Below are 19282 nucleotides of genomic sequence, written 5' to 3' on the forward strand. Positions count from 1 at the left end.
TGTCACATTTCTTCAATGAACAGACATGCGGATGAGTTGCCTCTGAGGGGTGCAGTACTTTGTGAAAGGTTAAGTGTAATGTGCATTGTTTGACCTAAGTGTTAATGTGAACAAAATGCCATCATGAGTGAGTGGATGCATTTTATTGTTCTGGGAGCTCTACTTCATACATGATACCAGTTGAATACGTCTGTAGAGGAAGCTGTGGACAGTCTGTTCAGTGATCTGATCACTGCACTAGCCTAATCTCTGACAGTACCACAACATACAGTTCAACTGTTCAACAGAATGTTTTATTAACATTGTTGGGACTGAACAAAAATTAAAGGCACATAAAAACAGAATCACTACTATTTTATTTATGAAAAGTAACATTTTTAAAACAAACACGTTCAGGCACTTTTCATTTCTTGTGATTTCTTTTAAGTTAGTGCAGCCTTTAAAGATTTAATTGAACAAAACTTTAGTTTGTACAGTTTTAAACACCATCATGGAAACTGTCATCTTTCAGAAGACTGTTAGAGCTTTTACAAAGAATTCAATTGACTATTGACAGGACCTGACTGAGCAGATGTCAGCAACGTAAATGGTAATTTCTGACTGATGTGGCCATAATCACAACATTACTGAGGACTGGAATGGAACAAAAAGCCCTTCCCAAACTTTCAAAGTACTGTAGTTACCAATAATGACCTCATTCATGTTGTTATCAACATCTACTGCCAGAAAATACACTGAACTATGTAATGGCAAGGTCAAAATCTAACGTTTTAGGCAAATGTTAGTTACGTAAGTTAAGGTTTGTTGCGTAACATTTTATATGATGCAATGTAAACATTTAATGGTGGCATAACATTGATCTGATTTCAGGTTAGACAGTCAAGCTTGATAATAATAACTGAGCAATTTGGAACACATCACAGCTTCTTAATGCTCTAACTCAAGACATCATTGTCTTCATTTGGATTTGTGTAAATGTAATGTTCATAATTTTAACAATCATCAGCTGTAAAGGAAAATGATAAAACAAAATGTGAGATGCTCAAAATAGATCCATACTCTATATATTCAACGCCTTAGAAATTTTACAAGACTCTACATTTCACTTACATCAAACACAAACAAGGATGAGTGTTAAGATGCTCCTTTTGCCCTCAGCTTGGAAAGCAGCATCTCGTTCTTACGACACTCCTAGTGACAAAAAACAAATAAACAAACAATGTATTATATCATCAGTCAAACACATTTTGATTTGGTATAACAGTGTATATATAATCTATTTTAAATTATGCCTACTAACCCCTACAACCATTTTCATCATTGTATTTGCATATTTTGCAGGTACAGTGTTCCACAAGCAGGATATTTAGGGGACAGACAGGGAAGAAGACATGGCTTCTTCAAAGAGCATCTTTTTACACTGCAGCTTCAGTTTTAAAAGACATCTTAAGGAAACATTTGTTTATGTTCCAGGTTTATTTAAATTTTCACAAAAAATCACTTTGGTCACTTTGTTTTAAGTACAAGGTGAAAAGCACTGGTAAATTTATCTTTTTAGAACTGGTCAGTTTTGTAAACATCCTCAAATCCGTAAAATTGTTACTGTGTTGCAGCATATGTTAAATATATGGAAAATGTGTCATTGTATAGAATGGGGTATAATATGTTGCCCACCCAAACAACGAAAGTATTTAGCATTAATCAGTATATTTTTAAAACTCCTAGAATGTGTCTTTATCAATAAACAGGGAAGCAACTGATAGTACTTCATTGTTCTTCTCACCTCTTTAAAGTCCTTGACAGTTTTGAAATACAGCCTCTGCTTGTCGAGCAGCTCCAGGTACTCATCATTCAGTTGATCCCTCCTCATTTTGTTTTCCTGCTTCTTTTTCTCCATCTGAAAAACAAAGGAAACCCAAGAGCAAGAGTCAAGTGATGTGATAGCTTCAAAAAGTTCTGATTAATTGGACTTTATTATCCTGATGCCTGTCTCGTTGTAGGACCTCTAAAACCACTACGTCAGTTGAACATCTGGTAATGAAATTCAGTTGCCAGATTTCAACAATGATTAGAATGTGGTTAAAGTTTAACAATCTGCCATAAAAATAAGAATTTGGGAGAATAATTCTAAGTCTTGAGCAAGGTACACAGAAATTCTAGTTTAATAGAGTCATTGTTGAGAGTGGAATAGATTAAAGAGAAACCTATACCTTAATCCGGCTTTGTTTAATTCCCTCCACTATTTGCTCCATCTGCCTGAGGAACTGTTCCTTAGCCCCCGAAGACGACATGGCCCTAAAATTATGAAACAGGAGCAAAACAACGCAATCATCTCACATACTGCAACACACTTGGTTTCATACTAATAATGCACAACAAGTGAATGTATTTCAACTTACTGCTGGAAGTTGTCATGAATGGAATTCAGTAGATTCACCTACACACATAAAGCAACATTTTGTACTTGATTATTAATTCGCCACAGTTGATTTGTTCAATTTACCAGTTACGTCAATTCTGAAAACTGTATACAGGTGCCAGAAATGGACACAATCTAAAATCAATGCCACATATTGACATGGATTTTACAGAGAGGTATTTCACATGTTGCTAATAAGGGAGTGATTCAGCTGCTGACCTCCTTCTCCAGATAAACCTTCTTGTCATCTAACGTGTTATACAGAGTGAAGAACTGCTTGGTCTCCTTGTGTGTTGCAGAAACTGAAAAACACAAAGAATTTGAACAGAAATTGTAGTTAGCAACAAACAATCGATTTCAACTAGTTACTATATCATCAGAGAGTGACTTCAGATTTAAATATAAAATCTTGAATGACATAGTGAGGCGCTCGCCTTGGCTGTAGAGTTCGATGAATCTCTTCTGGTACTGTGTCAACTCCGCCCGGCTCGGCACAGCATCGATTTTCCTTTGCATGATGGCGATCTCGCGGTTCTTTCGTGCCTGAACAGTGTGAAGGGAAATTCCTAAAACTCCCTACTGAAATTTGCAGTTCCTCTTCAAACTGTACATCCTCAGAAATACTTGGTAAGTATTTCATGTAAGCCTAAAATTAGATGAAATCAGGATTTCTAGACTTCCTAGATGCTTGTGGCTAAACCGCCTTGGTGAACTTATTCCCTAAAAATCACCTGTTATTTGAACTGAATGTTACTGGTCCCTTTTGTGAAGTCGTAGGTCTCTGTTGGCCTTAGACCCTGTTAAGGGCTAAATGTGACTGGGCTGTTTCATTTCCAGTCCACTTCCAAGGCTAACTATCAGCCCAAACAGCAGAGTGCTGGGGTTACTGTGGCAGGGTAAACATACTGATAACCATGTACAATGTGGGAAAATCTTTTGTCTTATGGAATGTATTCTGTGAAAAAATTTGTATGGTATTAATCGTAGTTGTTTGTTTGTGATTTAGCCGTTCAAATATCTGAAGGTGCTTCCAGTTTGACTCATTTTCATTTCTTGTGATGTATTTTCCTCACACACATCCTTCCAGTTCAACCCAGTCCTATGGTTTGTTAGTCAGCACTTACCATGAGCAAACGGATCTTTTGTAATTTTTCTCTGTCGTTGTTGTACTGTTTGTCTATCAGCTGGTTCCTCTCCTGACAAAAGAAAAAAGGGGCGATTGAAACAAATCACACTTTTCTTTAAGCAGAAAAGCCTTTTGGCAACTTTAAGAAACAACATCTGCGTTAATATGTTTATATTCAGTGGTGAAAATAATGTAGATTAAGTTAAATTAAGTTATTTCGTTCTGTCTAGAAAACAAAGACACAGCTATACACAGAAAATATTTTAATGAATTGATGAAAATTCGGGACCAGATATTTATATGTTGCTTGTGGTATAATTCAAAGCTTGAATACTGCAATTTAAAAAACAAAATTTCCTCAGTAGAAAACCTTACTTTTATACACATTTTGATTCACTTGTATACTTCAAATCTTTTCATTATAAAAAAATAAAACTCTTGCTTCCCTAGGGTCTTAAATGTGATTTTTCCCAGTCTCTATAAGATCCAGGTTACAAGTCATTTAGATGATGATAAGTCATGTAATTGGACAAGGAAAAAACAAACAAAAAAAACATCTGACAAAGCTGCCAACAAAACTGCCACAACTGAATGACAGCGGAAAATCAACCATGAGTTTAATAAATGTTCACGTTTGTGTAGCTTGAATCCTAAAAATCCAAAAAATCTGAACAGCTAAGAAAAAGGCAATGTGTGAGACATACCTCCCTGATACCTGGACATAATCTATACAGTGGATTCAGACTATCATTTTAACACATCTGTACCTGCTCCTCCTTGGTGTCATGCCCTGATGCAGTGTTTAACTCCTCAATGTTCTGCTGCAAACGGGCCATCTCATCCTGGAAGCAACATTTAATGTGTGAAAGAGACAATCAATACTAATTTAGTGACATACAGGATTGCAAAACACACTTCCTACATGTATTGTGTTCATACCCATCAGCAGTAAAAAGACAGAATGACAGTAGAAGTATTGTGATATTCATGACCTACTCTGCAGTGTATGCGGAACTCCTGCTCCTGCTGCTTCAGGTTCTCATTCATCATGACCAGAGCCCGCAGCTTCTCTAAAAGGCTGTTGAATACAACAGAATCCTTAGACAGCTTAATGTAGGCCATAGTTTCATTCATATTCATATAAAAAAGTATGTAATCTTCAGCAGCTCAGTTACATTATTAATTTGACTAACTCCTAAAATGAAGTGATTACTATGATCTTACAAAACATAACATGGAATTAGGAGGTAGTTAAGTTTTGCACATTGCATTATATTTGAAATACTGGTTACACAAAGTTATTTTTGTAAAGAAACAACAAAACCAACAACAAAACAAAACCAAAGAAACATCACCTGCTGTCAGCCTGCTTCTCCATCTCTTCTAAAGATTTCAGCTCCTTCTCCAGCTTCTCTGACTGCTCTGTAGCCTGGGGAAACAAATACATTTCTGTTCTCAGGAAATTGCCAATATTTTTTCCACATCGATGTCCAGCAAATAAATATAAATAATATAAATAGTAACCTAAAACCTGATAAGGAAAAATATTTGTAACTATAAAGTGGTCAATATTAACATCTATTATGTTAGAATTTCTTCTAAGTTAATGAGCTGACCACTGTATATAATGACGACTGCCATGTTGATGTACTGTATGTTGTTTAGACTTTTATTTTGTGACACAAGGATAACTGTAAGCATTAACAGTAAGTATCTGTTTTTCACATTCATCTAAAAGCACCTATAATAATTCTTACAATCCTTATTAATGTGTGATATTAATATCAAACCTAATCATCCACATTTCATCTAACACATTTTAATCAATCATGTCTGTGTAAATATTAGTTGGTTCCAACAACATAGGAAGTAGAACAAAAATAATTCAGTTGCCAGAGGATAATTTAGTCAATTCTTACCTCCATCAGATTTCTCTTGGCCTTATCACAACCTGTCTTCACCTCTTCAAGCTTGGCCTGCAACTGTCACAATACGTATAAAAGCATTTTATCTTCCATGATCACATCAAATAACAGTACAGTGCATTCATCACTTCTTTTACTTAGCTCTAGAAGTAACTCATTACCATTGCATTGTACTGATAATTTATTATGTATGCTAGAGTTGTAAATAATTAATTCTTGAAACAAAATTCATTTAAATTAAAATAACAAAACACTCACATGCCTTAAACATTTGTCTGTTCATTTCATTAAAACAAATTTCTACATTAGGTTTTTATTTTTGAGCATTATAACATCTCAGGTTTTAATGAAGTGTTGGACAGAGTAGAACAAGCCCCAGAAACTGCTTACCTCCTCCAGCGCTTTCGTTTTTTGCTGGACTTGTTTGTTGAGGGACGTGACCACCCTGCGATGTTGCTGCAGTGGCCCAAAGCGCTCTGAACGGTCCTCTGAGGTTAACCCGGACTGCTACAGAGAACAGAACAGAAGTCCCAACAGTCAGTAAAAGGCAAGGTTTATGTCAGACTGCTGAGCTACAAGGCAGCTGTGCTTTGTACCTATCTGTTCATCTATTACAACAGAATTTTGTCATTTGCTGTTGGGGTGCTGGGTTTATTACTGATTACTGAGTCAGATGCAGACATTCCTCCCTAGTGAAGGTAACGGTAGAGGGTGTGTTGGTACAGTGTTAAATACGGTACGGTAAGTAATGTAAATGTAAATGTAATAGTAATGACCTGCACTCTGTCCAGTTACTGAAGGTTTCACGCACTGGGGACACCTGGGATGCTACCTCTGACAAACAACATGAGTTATTGCTATTATATTATTTTGACATATTCACACAATGACAATACAGGCAACTCCTTAAAACTAGAGATGAGGTGAACAGTTATTCATCTCAGATGTCTTTTCGTTGTCTTTCCTACCTCAAGGTGTGAGGTAGCAAAATATGAGAAATGTGTCACTAGGTCAGTTTAATGCTATTTTCTTTAAATGGTGGTGAGGTGATGTGACCAGTGTCAGCCGGTTGTGCATGTACATTAAGTAGAAGTATGATAAAAGTTTTGAGTTAGGACTTGTGAACAGGTGAAATCTTCTTTGAAATGTTGGGTGCCCTGGATTCTTTTGTTTTCCTTCCTGCATGTGGAATCACAGCATATGTTATATGAAGGGATGGTTGCTCACCTTTTCAGCGTACTCAGAGGCGATCTGTTTAATCTCCTCAGACTGCAGTCCCACTATCTGACCTACTGCACTTGCAGTAAGCTTTCCCTGAGGATGAAGACAACTTATTGCATTACCCACACATAACTGTTATCTACTGTATCTAGGTTTGGAGGTTTCCAGGTTTTTGACATACAGTAGTTAAACAATATGAAAAAGTCCCGATTTATTTGCACATGGTCAACGTGAAAGTAAAACTAAGACAAAACACAAAGTTTTTGTTTACCTCTTCCTTTGTCATTGCAGCCATGCTGGTCATCAGGGTTTTGATTCGCATCTAAAAGAAGAACAAAAAACAGTTAAATGTCATTTACCACAAAGCAGAAAAGACATGCAGCTAAAAGCAGACACTTCAAACTCATATACATGTACTTACATACAAATACAAACTGTGTTTACTAAACGTAATCACTGCATGACAACAAATCTTTTAAAGGCCAGTAACATTTTAATTTTCAATATAGATATCAGATATATAAGTCTTCACCTCTTCTGCTGCCTGCAAATCTTCTTCTTCTGACACATCTGCCATTCTAGTAGACGCTGCCTGAGAGCCTGGCACCTGTGAGGCCTTCACCCCATCCACCTAAAGCAGAAGGGAATTTGTCTTAATATAAATAAAATGTTCTGTAACTAAAAGCAAAGTGTTACTACCAAACTACCTGGCTGCCTTTGAACACATACCTTGTCTTGTTTGGCCTCCCTGCTGAATCCATATCGCCTGAAAAAAGATGATAATGTAAAGAAAAGCTCTCATCTTCTGACATACTGTAAAGAAAGTTTCAAATGCACAATTCCACATTATTAGAGAACAAAATCAGAATTTCAGAAGGAATGAACTTTAACAGAAGCAGGACTGTATGATTGAATTGGCACAATTACATCCATCGTTACATTACATCTGCCACTTTGCTTAATACTTCATACACAAGCATGTCTAGGCCGAACACGTGTATCTTGAAACGCCCACACACACACACACACACACACACACACACACACACACACACACACACACACACACACACACACACACACACACACACACACACACACACACACACAAAATCTTACCTGCCATATTCCAGCAGAGTGGAGTGAACCCTGGACTCCTCGTCTACCAGCTCTCCTGCTTCCCCCTGCCTCCTGTACTTTCGCTGTGGTTTGTATACTTCCTAGAAAACATCGGTTTATTTATGTCACAGGAAATTGTTTGTTGTGAATATTAGTGTAACAAAACAAAAGAAAAACAACTGCTGATTGGATAGCCATAATGCATTTAATATGGGATGACACAGATTCTTACCAATACATCCAGAACTGCCCTCACAGCCTTGTCTTTGCTTTGAATAAACTCTTCATCCTAGATCAAAAAGATCCACAGTATAAGTAAACATGAGTTGCTATTCAGAGAACGGTTTGGGTATCACAGCCTAATTACACACTGAATTATATGTGTAACAGATGAAGTATTATTGCTACACCAATGCAAAACACTGTTAAATGGCAATTAGGACAGCTCTGACCTTCCTACTGTACATTGTCAAGTAGTCTTTCCTTAGAATGGTTGTGCTGGCTGATGTTACAGTAAGTAGTAATTTACAGTTTTTGGTTGGACTGTACTTCTTTTTTGTCTGTTTTCTAACTGAACTGGAGTGGTACAGTACCTCTGGGAGGCTGTGAGTCTTCTGGAACTGGGAAATAGAATAGGCTCTCACATAATCACCCATCTCCTCCTTAGTCTCTATAGCTCGTTTCACCAACCACTGGAGGAGACAACACACAAGTAGTAACCAGAGGTTCACTTAGTACAAGCCAACCCTCTAAAAATGGTAAATTGCACAGAAGTTGCCCTATTGTTTGTACCAGCTTTTTTTTTGTAAAACTACAGCTAAATGGAAAACATCAATCAAAAAAGCATTATTACTATAAATATTGAAAGATTGGGTCTGTCTGTGATTAGTTTTCTTACCTGTATCACAGGAAATATGTGAATAAAATCTAGCCCTTGAATTTGATGGGGCTCCAGGCGATGAGGACACTTCATTTTTGGGAGAACAGAAACTATCTTCTCTGTCAGGGCTCTATGATGACACAAAAAATCTTAATCACTAGAAACTAATTAAGTTGTAGTAAATCAAGTTACTGACTAGGAAAATCTGACTCGTCAACACCACGTCACTTAAATCCAACAATGCTTTCCAGACCTTTCTGTTTACCATACAGATTTCTTTTATTATACACCAGTATATGGTATTACCAAATAATCACCCAGGGGTGTTGGTCTAATTTATTTCACACAAACTGATGTTGTCTTACTAATGAACGTCCCTCATCTTTCATCTGTTTTTACAGTTTGTTTACAGCTTGTCCAAAAACTGAATGGCAAATAGAGGTATACATAAATTGATGATATTAAGGTGAAGTCTAATGATTTTATTCTTGTACTTTTATTCTCATACTTAACACCTCCTGTATCACATATTATGTTCTATAGATTTGTCAAACTGCCTCCAGTTTAAAACTGTGTAATTGATGACAACCAGAGGATTTCACCCACAGTATAATACTACATAGTATAAAGTATAGTAGAGTAGAGTATAAAAAAGACAAGACTATGGAAGACTATTTAAAAAAGCACTTACATTTTCTGACCAATAGTCGAGTTTTCTTGGAAAAGAAGATCCACATCAATTTCAAAATTACATGTTGTGATGCACCAGGTCATACCCCCCACCACCTGGTCAAATAAAAGCAAACAAGCGATTTTATGATTGTAGTATTGTCTATGGTAAAAGTTTGGTATTGTCTAAAAGAAGTTAAAAAGAATGTACAACTATAATATAAACGATTTGTTCAAATGGTGCATGAGCTAAAAATTAAACAAACTAAAATCCTTCTATTATTAATGTATCCAGCTTTCTCGTGAAGAGCTAAAGACCAACCCAAATTCAAACAGATGACGTTGTGTGTACCTTATCAAAAGGTGATAATCCCTTGATCCTGGCTCGGAAGTAACCAGCTGCCAGCAGGAGCTCCAGGATCTCCGCCAACTTGACACTCTGCTCCTCGTCCTCTCTGGTTTCCACCTGCGTGCCAAATGGACACTATTATTCTGATCATAACGTCCGCGTCTACATCTCCATCACCTTCTGAAGTGCTCCCCAGCAGGGCAATGAACCCCGCACAGCTACACTTTGACAACAGCCAACGTTAGTTGACAGGAGCTTATCTTAACCTGTTATTCGAGGGTCGATTTCATCTGTTTCTTGACATGTTAGTTCTATGTGCTGCATATACAGGCACGTCACGGATGCTGTAGTAAATGGCGTGATGAATAATGTGTGTACCTGAATAACATTGCCGTCTTGATCATACTGGGCACCTATTTTCGATCCAGTTCTCACTCTGTGGAAGACAGACGTAGCCGCCATGTTGAACAGAACTGTTGTTGATGACGGTCACATGACGGGAAATAAGAGGCGCGGGTTGAGTCTACTTTACTCCTAAATCAACATTTTCATTTACGTATATTTAATATTCACAAACGTACGAAAGCATGTCGTGTCATTATCGAAAAAACACAACCGAAAAATACAAACTACACATGAACTTTAACCAGAAAAGCACAGAGGCCAAGAGGAACTGGCTGCAGACAACATGGTGGGCAACTTCGCAAAAGGCGGAAGTGTTGCACAGGAAGCCCCTTAAACTCAAAACCGAAACTTTCTTTCTGTTAATGTGCAGCAGCAGGAAAAATTAAGCGGAATTAAGCTTTCGCTTTAGTCTATAAGTTATATATTTAGGCTATAAGAGATACATTTGGGAATTTGCAGATGTGCACATGTGAATTTTTGGAATAATTATTTATTTTTAACTTGTCAATATAATTATATGACTATGGAAAGTATATTTTGGAATATAAAAAAACTGTTACTTAGTTTGCGTTTCCCCTGATTTTATTCAGTATTCACGTTACCATAATTAAATTTAAATAATCATCTGAATATGATTGTAGAAAGAAAATGAGCTGCTACACAAATGTAGAGATATAGATTATTAAGTCAATATAATACCAGTAGGAAGCAATAATGCAACTCTGCCATAGACCCTATACATTAAAGAAACCCTAAAAATAAAAAAAGAAAGAGCCTTAACATACTAGCCAACTGAAAGGACCGTGACTATATTTATATAATAATGACAATAAGAAAAACATGCCAAGAAGAAAACACAAGTTTTTGTTGTCCAGCAGTGCGATTCTTTATTGTTTGTGGCGCTAAGTAATATAATAAATCTGTCTGTATTAAATAAAAAAGGTAATAAATACATTACAGTGGACAATCTTTAAAGTCGTCCGCAATCGAGTCCAGAAGGTGGCGGTAATCAATCAATGCAGGGGAAATAGAAGAAGAAGACGAACATCTCAGCAACAATTTTGCGACAGCTCTGTTTGCGGCACACGTGTTTCGTCTAGTTCTGTCTGGTGGTAGTGTTATCGCAAGCATGGCTAATCGTTCTAAGAAGAAGGCAAAAAAAGAACGCAAAAAGAGCGCCGCGTCGAAATCTAATGTGATTTTTGATGACGAAGATGACAGAGACTTAAAAGAAGGAGATGAAAATATTATTAGCGAAGAGGAGGAGGAAGGCGACGGAGATGAACGCAAACGCCAAAAGCTTCTGGAGGCCATCAGTGCTCTCGGGGGTAAGAGGAAGAAAAAGTTTGGAGAGCGATCGGAGGCGGCTGTCCAAATGTCCGAGTTTACGGTTAACGCGCAGGGGAATGATGACAAAATTGACCTGTCTGATCTCCTCGGGACCATGGAGAAGACCCCCGCTGTTTCAACCAAGACCAAGAAGCAGCTGAAAAACCTGCAGCAGGGGAAAATGACCATTGAGTCCCCTATCAGCAAGCAGGCAAGTGAGAGGATCCAGAGGAATTTGGCTTTTCAAAAGGCAGCTGCAGACGTGTCCCGCTGGAGTGGCATCATCAGACAGAACCGGAAAGCGGAACAGCTGATCTTCCCCCTGAACCAAGAGCCCTCTGGCCCCAAGACCATGGAAAAAATAGTTACTGGCTGGAAAGCACAAACCCCACTTGAGCAGGAAGTCTTTGCCCTTTTGTCTGCCAACAACCAACCTATTAATGATCCCATTCTGACCCCTGCAGAGGAGGCCTCCCTCAAGGCCATGAGCCTGGCAGAGGCAAAGATCCGTCGAGCAGAGCTGCAGAAAGCCAGGGCTCTGCAATCATACTACGAGGCTAAGGCCAGGAGGGAGAGGAAGATCAAGAGCAAGAAATACCATAAGGTGCACAACAAAAACAAAGGTAAAGAGTTCCTAAAGCAGTTTGAAGAGATGGTAAAGACAAATCCCGCCGGTGCTTTAGAAGAGCTGAATAAGATGGAGCTGGCCAGGATGCAGGAGAGAATGTCACTGAAGCATCAGAACAGTGGCAAGTGGGCAAAGTCCAAAGCAATAATGGCTAAATATGATGAAGGCGCTCGCAAAGCCATGCAGCAGCAGCTGGAGCTAAACAAAGAGCTCACTCATAAGCTGACAACATCCTTACATAAGGATGAAGAGGAGGAAAAGGATGCTGCTGAAGAAGAGGTAATGCCTTCTTTTGTGAATGATGCAGAGCAGGTGCTAGATCCTTCAAATCCCTGGATGAGAGGGAAGCTGTCTGAAGATCTCGCACACGATGAAAATGTGGTTGTGAATGTTCCTTCTGTGGTGGCTGCCGCACCAGAAAATACAGCTGAAGAGGAGGATGAGATTGTGGAAACTGAAGAGGAAACGCTGCTCAGAGAATTCAATAGCAGAAGGAAACTGCGTCAGGGTGAAAACCCTGACACAGGACTAGTGATGTCTGTGGATGACAAGGAAGAGGATCATGAGGCTGCAGCAGATGCTTCAGAACTAGAAGAGCAGGAACTCTCAGAGTTCACAAACATTTTAAAAGGATTAGCACACAACCAGTGCGATGCTGATGCCGAAGCGAGTGCCGGCAACTGTGACACTCAGTTGGACAAACCTCACGACGATTTGGAGCTCCTCGATCAGGAGACAGTCACAGATGAAGCACCTGTTCAGCCACACTCTGCCCCATCCACAAATAATCCACAGCCCAGTACTGAGAAGGAGGGTAAGAAAAGAAAAAGGAAGAGAGGAATCGAGATAACTAAAGTTCTCACCAAAGAGACAAATCCCATCCAAGTACCACTTATTCCGACTGTTCAGGAGACTGAGGACACGGATGAGAAAATGGACCAGAGGTGTCTTATTAAAGAGGCTTTTGCTGGAGATGATGTTGTCTCAGATTTCCTGAGAGACAAGAAGAAGCAGGAAGAAGAGGGGAAGCCTAAAGTGGTAGACCTGTTGCTGCCTGGGTGGGGGGAATGGGGAGGGATAGGGCTCAAGCCATCACGCCACAAAAGGAAGAGATTTAGAATCAAGACTGCGCCGCCCCCGCCCAGAAAAGACCAGCACCTGCCCACCGTCATCATCTCGGAGAAGAGGAACCGCTCCATGAGTTCCCACCAGGTGAACTGTCTGCCCTCTCCCTTCGAGAACCACTTGCAGTTTGAGAGCACCATGCGCTCTCCACTGGGCCGCACCTGGAACACAGAACGCACAATTAAAAAGCTGACTAAGCCCAAAGTGGTCACCCGGCTGGGTGCCATCATTGAGCCCATGGCTCAGGAGGAGCTGATGAAAGACCAGAAGGCTGAGAGTGAAAGTAGTGTGGCCTCGGGTAAAAAACGTAGGAAAAATAATGCAAAGTAGCATCTGGATGGAATGATTGAGTTAAAAGAATATCTTGTAGTGAGCGTAATTTCTTTAAGTCAACAAATACATTTTTTTGTCATTGCTAATGTTTGATATTAAATGTGTTAAATAAAATTCATAAAGTCTACTTATTAATGAAACTGTGAAATGTAGGAATAAATGCTGATAGTAGCATAGAGATTTAAAAGGTTGCTTGTTAGAAGTGTGATCAGTTACCACCTAATGAATAACCCTTCTCCTACAAATTAGTTTATTAGACAAAACCAGACCAGAGTTAGCTTAGGGACTTTTATAGACCCAATAATCAGTCAATTAACTGACCATCAAATGGCTTAAACTATTACTTGCTTATTGTTTGAGGAACTTTTTAAGGCCATGTTCAGTTAACTTTGTCACTTAGTCACTCTGTCACTAATGCGTTAACTACAAATATAGTATTTTAAGCTTTAGAAAAGATATATACGCAGTCATAAGTTGCTGGTCAGCAGATATGGCCATGTTTCTACTGCTCTGTCTGGGAAAGACACTGGGGAGTGGAGTCATTCAGCATCTAACTGCCGTTTTGTGTAGTATGTTAGATCTTCCTGTCAGTCTTTGTGTTGATTTGTCATACATTTAAAAGGCCACGCCGCAGTGTCTAAAAGAAAAGCCATTACAGTTGAATTAAACCTTCACACATGGGTGAAAGAGCATGCTTTGGCACCTGACATCTCTGTATTTCACATGATAGACACTCTATTACAGTTGGAGCTAGTGTAATGGACTATGCATCAGTCCAGGTAATGGTTGTCAGCTTGGGCCTCAGAGGCAGTGGAGAATTCCATTAGAAACCTTGTAGTTACTAAATCAGTCATTCTCCACATTTCTCTCTATTGAACCCTTTGGGGCAATTACTACAGCTTTATACAGCTTTGAACAATGGGGAGTCCTAGTCCTTGGACTTATCCTTGCTTGCTGGACTGCAACAAGATCAGAAACTGATTCACACTCATATTTGAAGGCTGATATTGTAAATCAGTGCAGAGTATGAAAAACTCGCACGATGGAACATTTCTCATGATGCCCATATCTGAGACTGAAATATTTGTTCTGGAAGGAAGAAGCATTTATTGGTAAAGTTAGAGCAGAAAATGTATAATCGGTTAATTTCCTGTTCCCTGCTGAGGTCTTGAAGTTACTATGGACACAAGAACTATCCTAAATAACTATATTATTGTGAAGGGCAAAATTAAAGAAGACTGATGAGCAGTAAGGTGTGCTGCATCACTTCAGTCCACCCGCCCTGAATATGTGTGCTTAAATCTGACAAAGGACTCTTCTCATTTCCCCTGTAATTCAAGGCCTAACTCCATTTCCACCCTGACAGGTGTAAGATTAACTTAGTTAGGTGCATAGCTGCTCATGCACATCAAATTAAATTAATGGAACAAATTTCCCTTCTAATTAAGATGAAAATACGTGTCAGTTGTAACCTTGCTGAGCACTAATTATGTACAAATGATTTATCATCTGTTTCGTCCTGAATAGCAATGGGCTCACCTCTCTGATAGCCCTGGCTGACTGTTAAGAGATAGCCTCTGATTAACAGTGACAGGTTGTGCTGCAGAGAAGCTGCACATCGCCGGCCATCCAATCAGAGCCACCCTGAGCTCAGACTCTCCGCCCTTCCATTAACCTATATTGAGTGTGCAGCTGAGCATCACTGTGCCTTCTCTCCTTCTTGTTTCTCTCCATGGAATGAAAATAAAGTACAATCAAAGAGAAGAGGTGGAGGGGGAGACAGGGTGACCGATGGTGCTGAGGGGTAAGAGTGGTGACGCCTGTACCAGGGGATGAGTCCCACTGCAGAAACCCTCTGAGAGGCTGTGTAGAATTGTGCCTGTAGCATCCAACTAGCAGGGAGATGAAGCATGTATTTGAGTCTCCACCTCAAATTACAAATTATACAGAATACCGTGAAGCTCGTTCATCAATCTTTTGTGCCTTGTGGCATATAATTGCCTTGAAGATCCCTAGAACAAAAACAAGCTTTAAGCATGCTGGTTCCACCCTGAGGCCAGCAGGTGGTGCTATAGGCCAAGACCGACCAAAGACCTGTATACAAACACTTGCACCTTAAACCATCAAAATAAACAGGCTTTATTACGCAGTTATGGGCTAAATGGGATATTCCATCTTATTTTATCCTGTCTTGCATGTACAGATATATTTCAATGGGCAGCCAGTCTGATTAGCATTAGAATCAGAATCCCTCGAGTTGCTAAGGACACACTGACCTATCTGTAATCATTGTTCCACAGGATTGCTCACGGGGAATATAGCCCGCATTGTCATTATCATTCAATATGCCACACACATGCTGGCATGGCTTCCGTGGTGCTGCCAGAAGCAGGGCATTAGCATTTCCTCCTCTTAGCCTCGACCAATCTGCACAGACAATGATGCATCATTGCCTGAGGATGAGACGCAGGCAACTCCCGGTATTTTATGTACCAATACCTGCTTGCATGTTATTTCTCATTCAATGATCTGCATGTGTCAGCTCCAACCAACAGGGATTCCTATTTTGACTTTCTATTGTGCTTCTTGTGTTAGTTCGCTGACACCCACTGTGACCTCGCCATCCTTTTCATTGTTGTGGCAAATGTCAGATCGGCTGCACAGGGAAGGTACCTGCATTGTCCAGCCCTGGAGCCAAACCTCTCTGTTAAAGCCCAGCGATTCCCCTGCTGGTGAAGACATGAAAAAAATGTAGATTATGCCAATCTGCCACATGTCACATGTCAAGATGGCGCACAGAAAGAAACTATGTCAAATAATGTACATTTTGCACAAGTGAAATACGATTTGTGACTACCAAAAATTTTTAATGCTGACATCCAGGACAAATGGAATAATCAAATGATGATTTAATATTTTGTGAATCCGTATTTTCATAGATAAAGTTCATTTAATCAATAAAGGGTAATCCCAAACAATAGTACATTTGCTAGAATACAAGAAAACAGCAGCCATTTCCTTTTGTTGCTCCAACACCCTTTTCTCATTTTCTCTGCCTATAGAGAGAGAAGGTTTGAGAGGCTTCGCAAACAGCATCTTCCACATCACAGCTGCCTGGCGATTGGTGAATAAGACCAGGGATGGAGGAGGTTAGAGGTTAATTATAGACAACAGAGAGGTCACAGGGCCTATTATTTTGGAGAAGGGATTCGCAATGGTCCAATTGTGATGACATTTATAGTGAGAGCTGAGCACCACCCCTCTATCACCAGCCACAGCCACAACCCACCCTGCTGTGCCATCACTCACATTTATGCTGAAGGAGCTAACAGGGGGACTCAGTGGTCTGATAATGAAAAGGTCTTTAGCATTTGGCACAAGCAGGATGATGAATTGTATCCCTGGCTGTGTCAGGGGGCCTCCAAGCAGCCCTTGACAACTAATTGAAAACCCCCTTAACCTCCCCATATCCACCAGCGTTCTTTTATAACTCTAATTATTGGGGTTAAGTGAATATCCCATGGGACAGTACAGATGTGCAGAACCTGTCTAGTCATCTTGTTAGATCAAAATAAATGGCAAAAGGATAAATTCATCACCATAGTTCTCTTGGATCTGAATCTGAGCAGAGAGGGCTGTAGTCATGTTCAGTGTTACCCCTGGGCCCTGAAGCTCCAACTTCAAGCGTGAGATTTGGTAATTTGTTTGCATATGTTACTTTGTAGGAGCATTGTCTGTGACGCTGCTTTGCCATAGACTGTTTGTTGCTGTTGCTGTTTGTTGCTGTTTGTCAAAGTGGTTGAAAGCACATAACATGACCACGTTATTGAGTCCTTCATTACCTTCAACAAACAATGTGTGTTTCTTTATGTACTTCATTAAGCCATTACAGGCATTATTGATGACTGGGTGAAACAAAAAAAACAGTACTCAGAGGAAAAATCACATTTTTTTCATTGTACTAGAACAAGGCATGATAGAAAAAAACTCTGCTTTACTAAGAATGCTAAAATAATGTAAATGACACTATAAATATAAAATACAATATAAAACCTATATAAAAAAATTAACCAGCATATAACCAGAATATGTGCAATTTGAATATAGCAACAAAATTGGTAAATAGCTAGAAAATCAAGTCAATTCAATTGAAAATTTTTATATAGCGCCAAATCACAACAAGCTTATGTCAAGGCACTTTACAAGGTAAAGTTAAAGACCTTACACAACTATACCTAATAAATCCCACATACAGCAAGTCTTTAATTAGTAACCAGTGAAGAAAGCGAAAGTCTATGATCTCATCAACAAATGTTGAAAGGTGCAAGGTACTAATGACATGAACCCTAAATGAGAATCTATACTACATTGATGACAATGTATACTAGTCAGACATTGATAGCACTCAATAAAAGGCACAATTACATTATACCCAGAATGACGAATTTACAGCACAGTTCTATGAACACCTTCATTAAGTGGAAATTGTATGCTCATCGTTTTAGAGATCAAACACAAAAATTAAAACCTCCTCAACAATACGGACGTACAGTAACTGAATACAGCATCATCACAATTAAACCTAAAAACCCAACCTCATCAACACATATCTAAGACGTCATTATGAAGGCATTATCAACCAGATTAACTTCAGCCTTTGAATGGAGAAAGTGGTTAAGATTAAGATAAAGAAAATATAAATTGATTAACAATAATACATTTATAAATAAAATAAAACAAACAGCTGGAACCTAAAGCAACTTTTGAGGACCCTACTAATGGTGCCTTGCTCCTATCCAGCTCCTACCACATTATTTTATTTTAATAATTAGATTTATTATTCCTTTTTTGCTTCTTCTTCTCAGTTACATATCGCACTAATCCCTCCAGTTCCTACGGAACCTATTAATAAACATGCACACTATACTTTTAGTTACATTTTTTCTTTCTTGTCGTCTTGTATCTGTTGTGTTAAATGCTGCCTACGCTGTCTCTATTTTTGTTGTTAATAAAGATTATTCCACTGCTGAAAATAGTCATTATTTGTGTTGGGGAAAATTTGAATCCCCTCTGCTGTTATACCTTATATAAAAAAGACACAAACAAGTTAGACCTTCTTCGAGATTTTTATTGTGCAGGAGTGAGCAGTTTACAGCAAAGTCAACTTCCTCTTATTCAAAGACAGAAGAGAGTACAGCTTAGTTATATGGATAGTTTCCATCCTGGGAAAAAATCTTTTCTGCACCAAGCACATCAGATAAAGATGCTACACACAGATACTCCCTATTCTTGCAGAGCAGAAGTCAGAAAGTCAGAAAACAGAAACAAAGAACAACAAGGTCACAGTCACAGCAAATTAGCAAAATTCAGATCAACAATACAATTCTGTGTTTGTACAGTTTGATAAAATTAAAAAAAGTTGACATTAAATCATCATGGAAAAAATGGCATGGCAATACTGAAGAAACACAGATTCCAAAGGATTTGCCCAGTGACCTCAAAGGTGCAGGTCTGCTAGTTAATGCTACAGCACAGCGGTGTCAAACCTTGGTCCTGGAGGGCCGCTGTCCCTCTGAAAAAGGGAGAGTTGGAAAACCAGCAAGGGACTGGTTTGAGTTTGACACCCCTGCTATAGCACAACTTGTTACTGACTAATCTCAAAGCAGACTTTACACTACAAACACATGTTCTCATCTGACAGCACTTAATTCAAAGGTTAACATACTATTCTAATGCCCAGGCACCTTTGGTGTC

At 39.0% G+C, this 19282-nt stretch overlaps 2 protein-coding genes across 3 annotated transcripts; one reads left to right on the top strand and one right to left on the bottom strand.

The window, feature by feature from the left end:
• Positions 1-337: 337 nt before the first annotated feature.
• ccdc93 (coiled-coil domain containing 93) lies at positions 338-10282 on the bottom strand. 2 transcript variants are annotated; one of them, XM_029136370.3, is made up of 24 exons: positions 10087-10282; positions 9712-9825; positions 9382-9476; positions 8709-8820; positions 8404-8502; positions 8043-8099; positions 7811-7911; positions 7421-7457; positions 7224-7322; positions 6963-7013; positions 6698-6784; positions 5861-5977; positions 5465-5527; positions 4901-4974; positions 4542-4623; positions 4313-4387; positions 3544-3615; positions 2854-2962; positions 2639-2721; positions 2400-2437; positions 2211-2295; positions 1784-1897; positions 1111-1191; positions 338-1006 (listed from the first exon to the last, which is right to left on the bottom strand). In XM_029136370.3, the coding sequence occupies exons 1-23, from the start codon at positions 10168-10170 to the stop codon at positions 1135-1137; spliced, it is 1905 nt and encodes a 634-aa protein (XP_028992203.1). In that variant the 5' UTR covers positions 10171-10282; the 3' UTR covers positions 338-1006; positions 1111-1134. The 2 variants fall into 2 exon arrangements, with proteins under 2 accessions (XP_028992203.1, XP_028992202.1); XM_029136369.3 differs by having other exon boundaries at positions 338-1191; positions 10087-10275.
• Positions 10283-11167: 885 nt separating this feature from the next.
• On the top strand, positions 11168-13655 carry si:dkey-251i10.3 (uncharacterized protein LOC553498 homolog). The gene has a single exon (XM_029137495.3). It carries the CDS (start codon positions 11243-11245, stop codon positions 13523-13525), a length of 2283 nt encoding a protein of 760 aa, XP_028993328.1. The 5' UTR covers positions 11168-11242; the 3' UTR covers positions 13526-13655.
• Positions 13656-19282: the final 5627 nt, after the last annotated feature.

Source organism: Betta splendens, chromosome 21 (genome assembly GCF_900634795.4).
Source record: "Betta splendens chromosome 21, fBetSpl5.4, whole genome shotgun sequence".
NCBI lineage: Eukaryota > Metazoa > Chordata > Actinopteri > Anabantiformes > Osphronemidae > Betta > Betta splendens.

Coding starts and splice junctions, on each gene's coding strand:
- ccdc93 (XM_029136370.3), bottom strand. CDS start 10,170: ATGGCGGCTACGTCTGTCTTCCACAGAGTGAGAACTGGATCGAAAATA. Junction 4,624..4,900: donor GAGAAGCAGGCTGACAGCAG/GTGATGTTTCTT, acceptor TGTATTCAACAG/CCTTTTAGAGAAGCTGCGGG. Junction 4,388..4,541: donor AGTTCCGCATACACTGCAGA/GTAGGTCATGAA, acceptor TGTTGCTTCCAG/GATGAGATGGCCCGTTTGCA.
- si:dkey-251i10.3 (XM_029137495.3), top strand. CDS start 11,243: ATGGCTAATCGTTCTAAGAAGAAGGCAAAAAAAGAACGCAAAAAGAGC.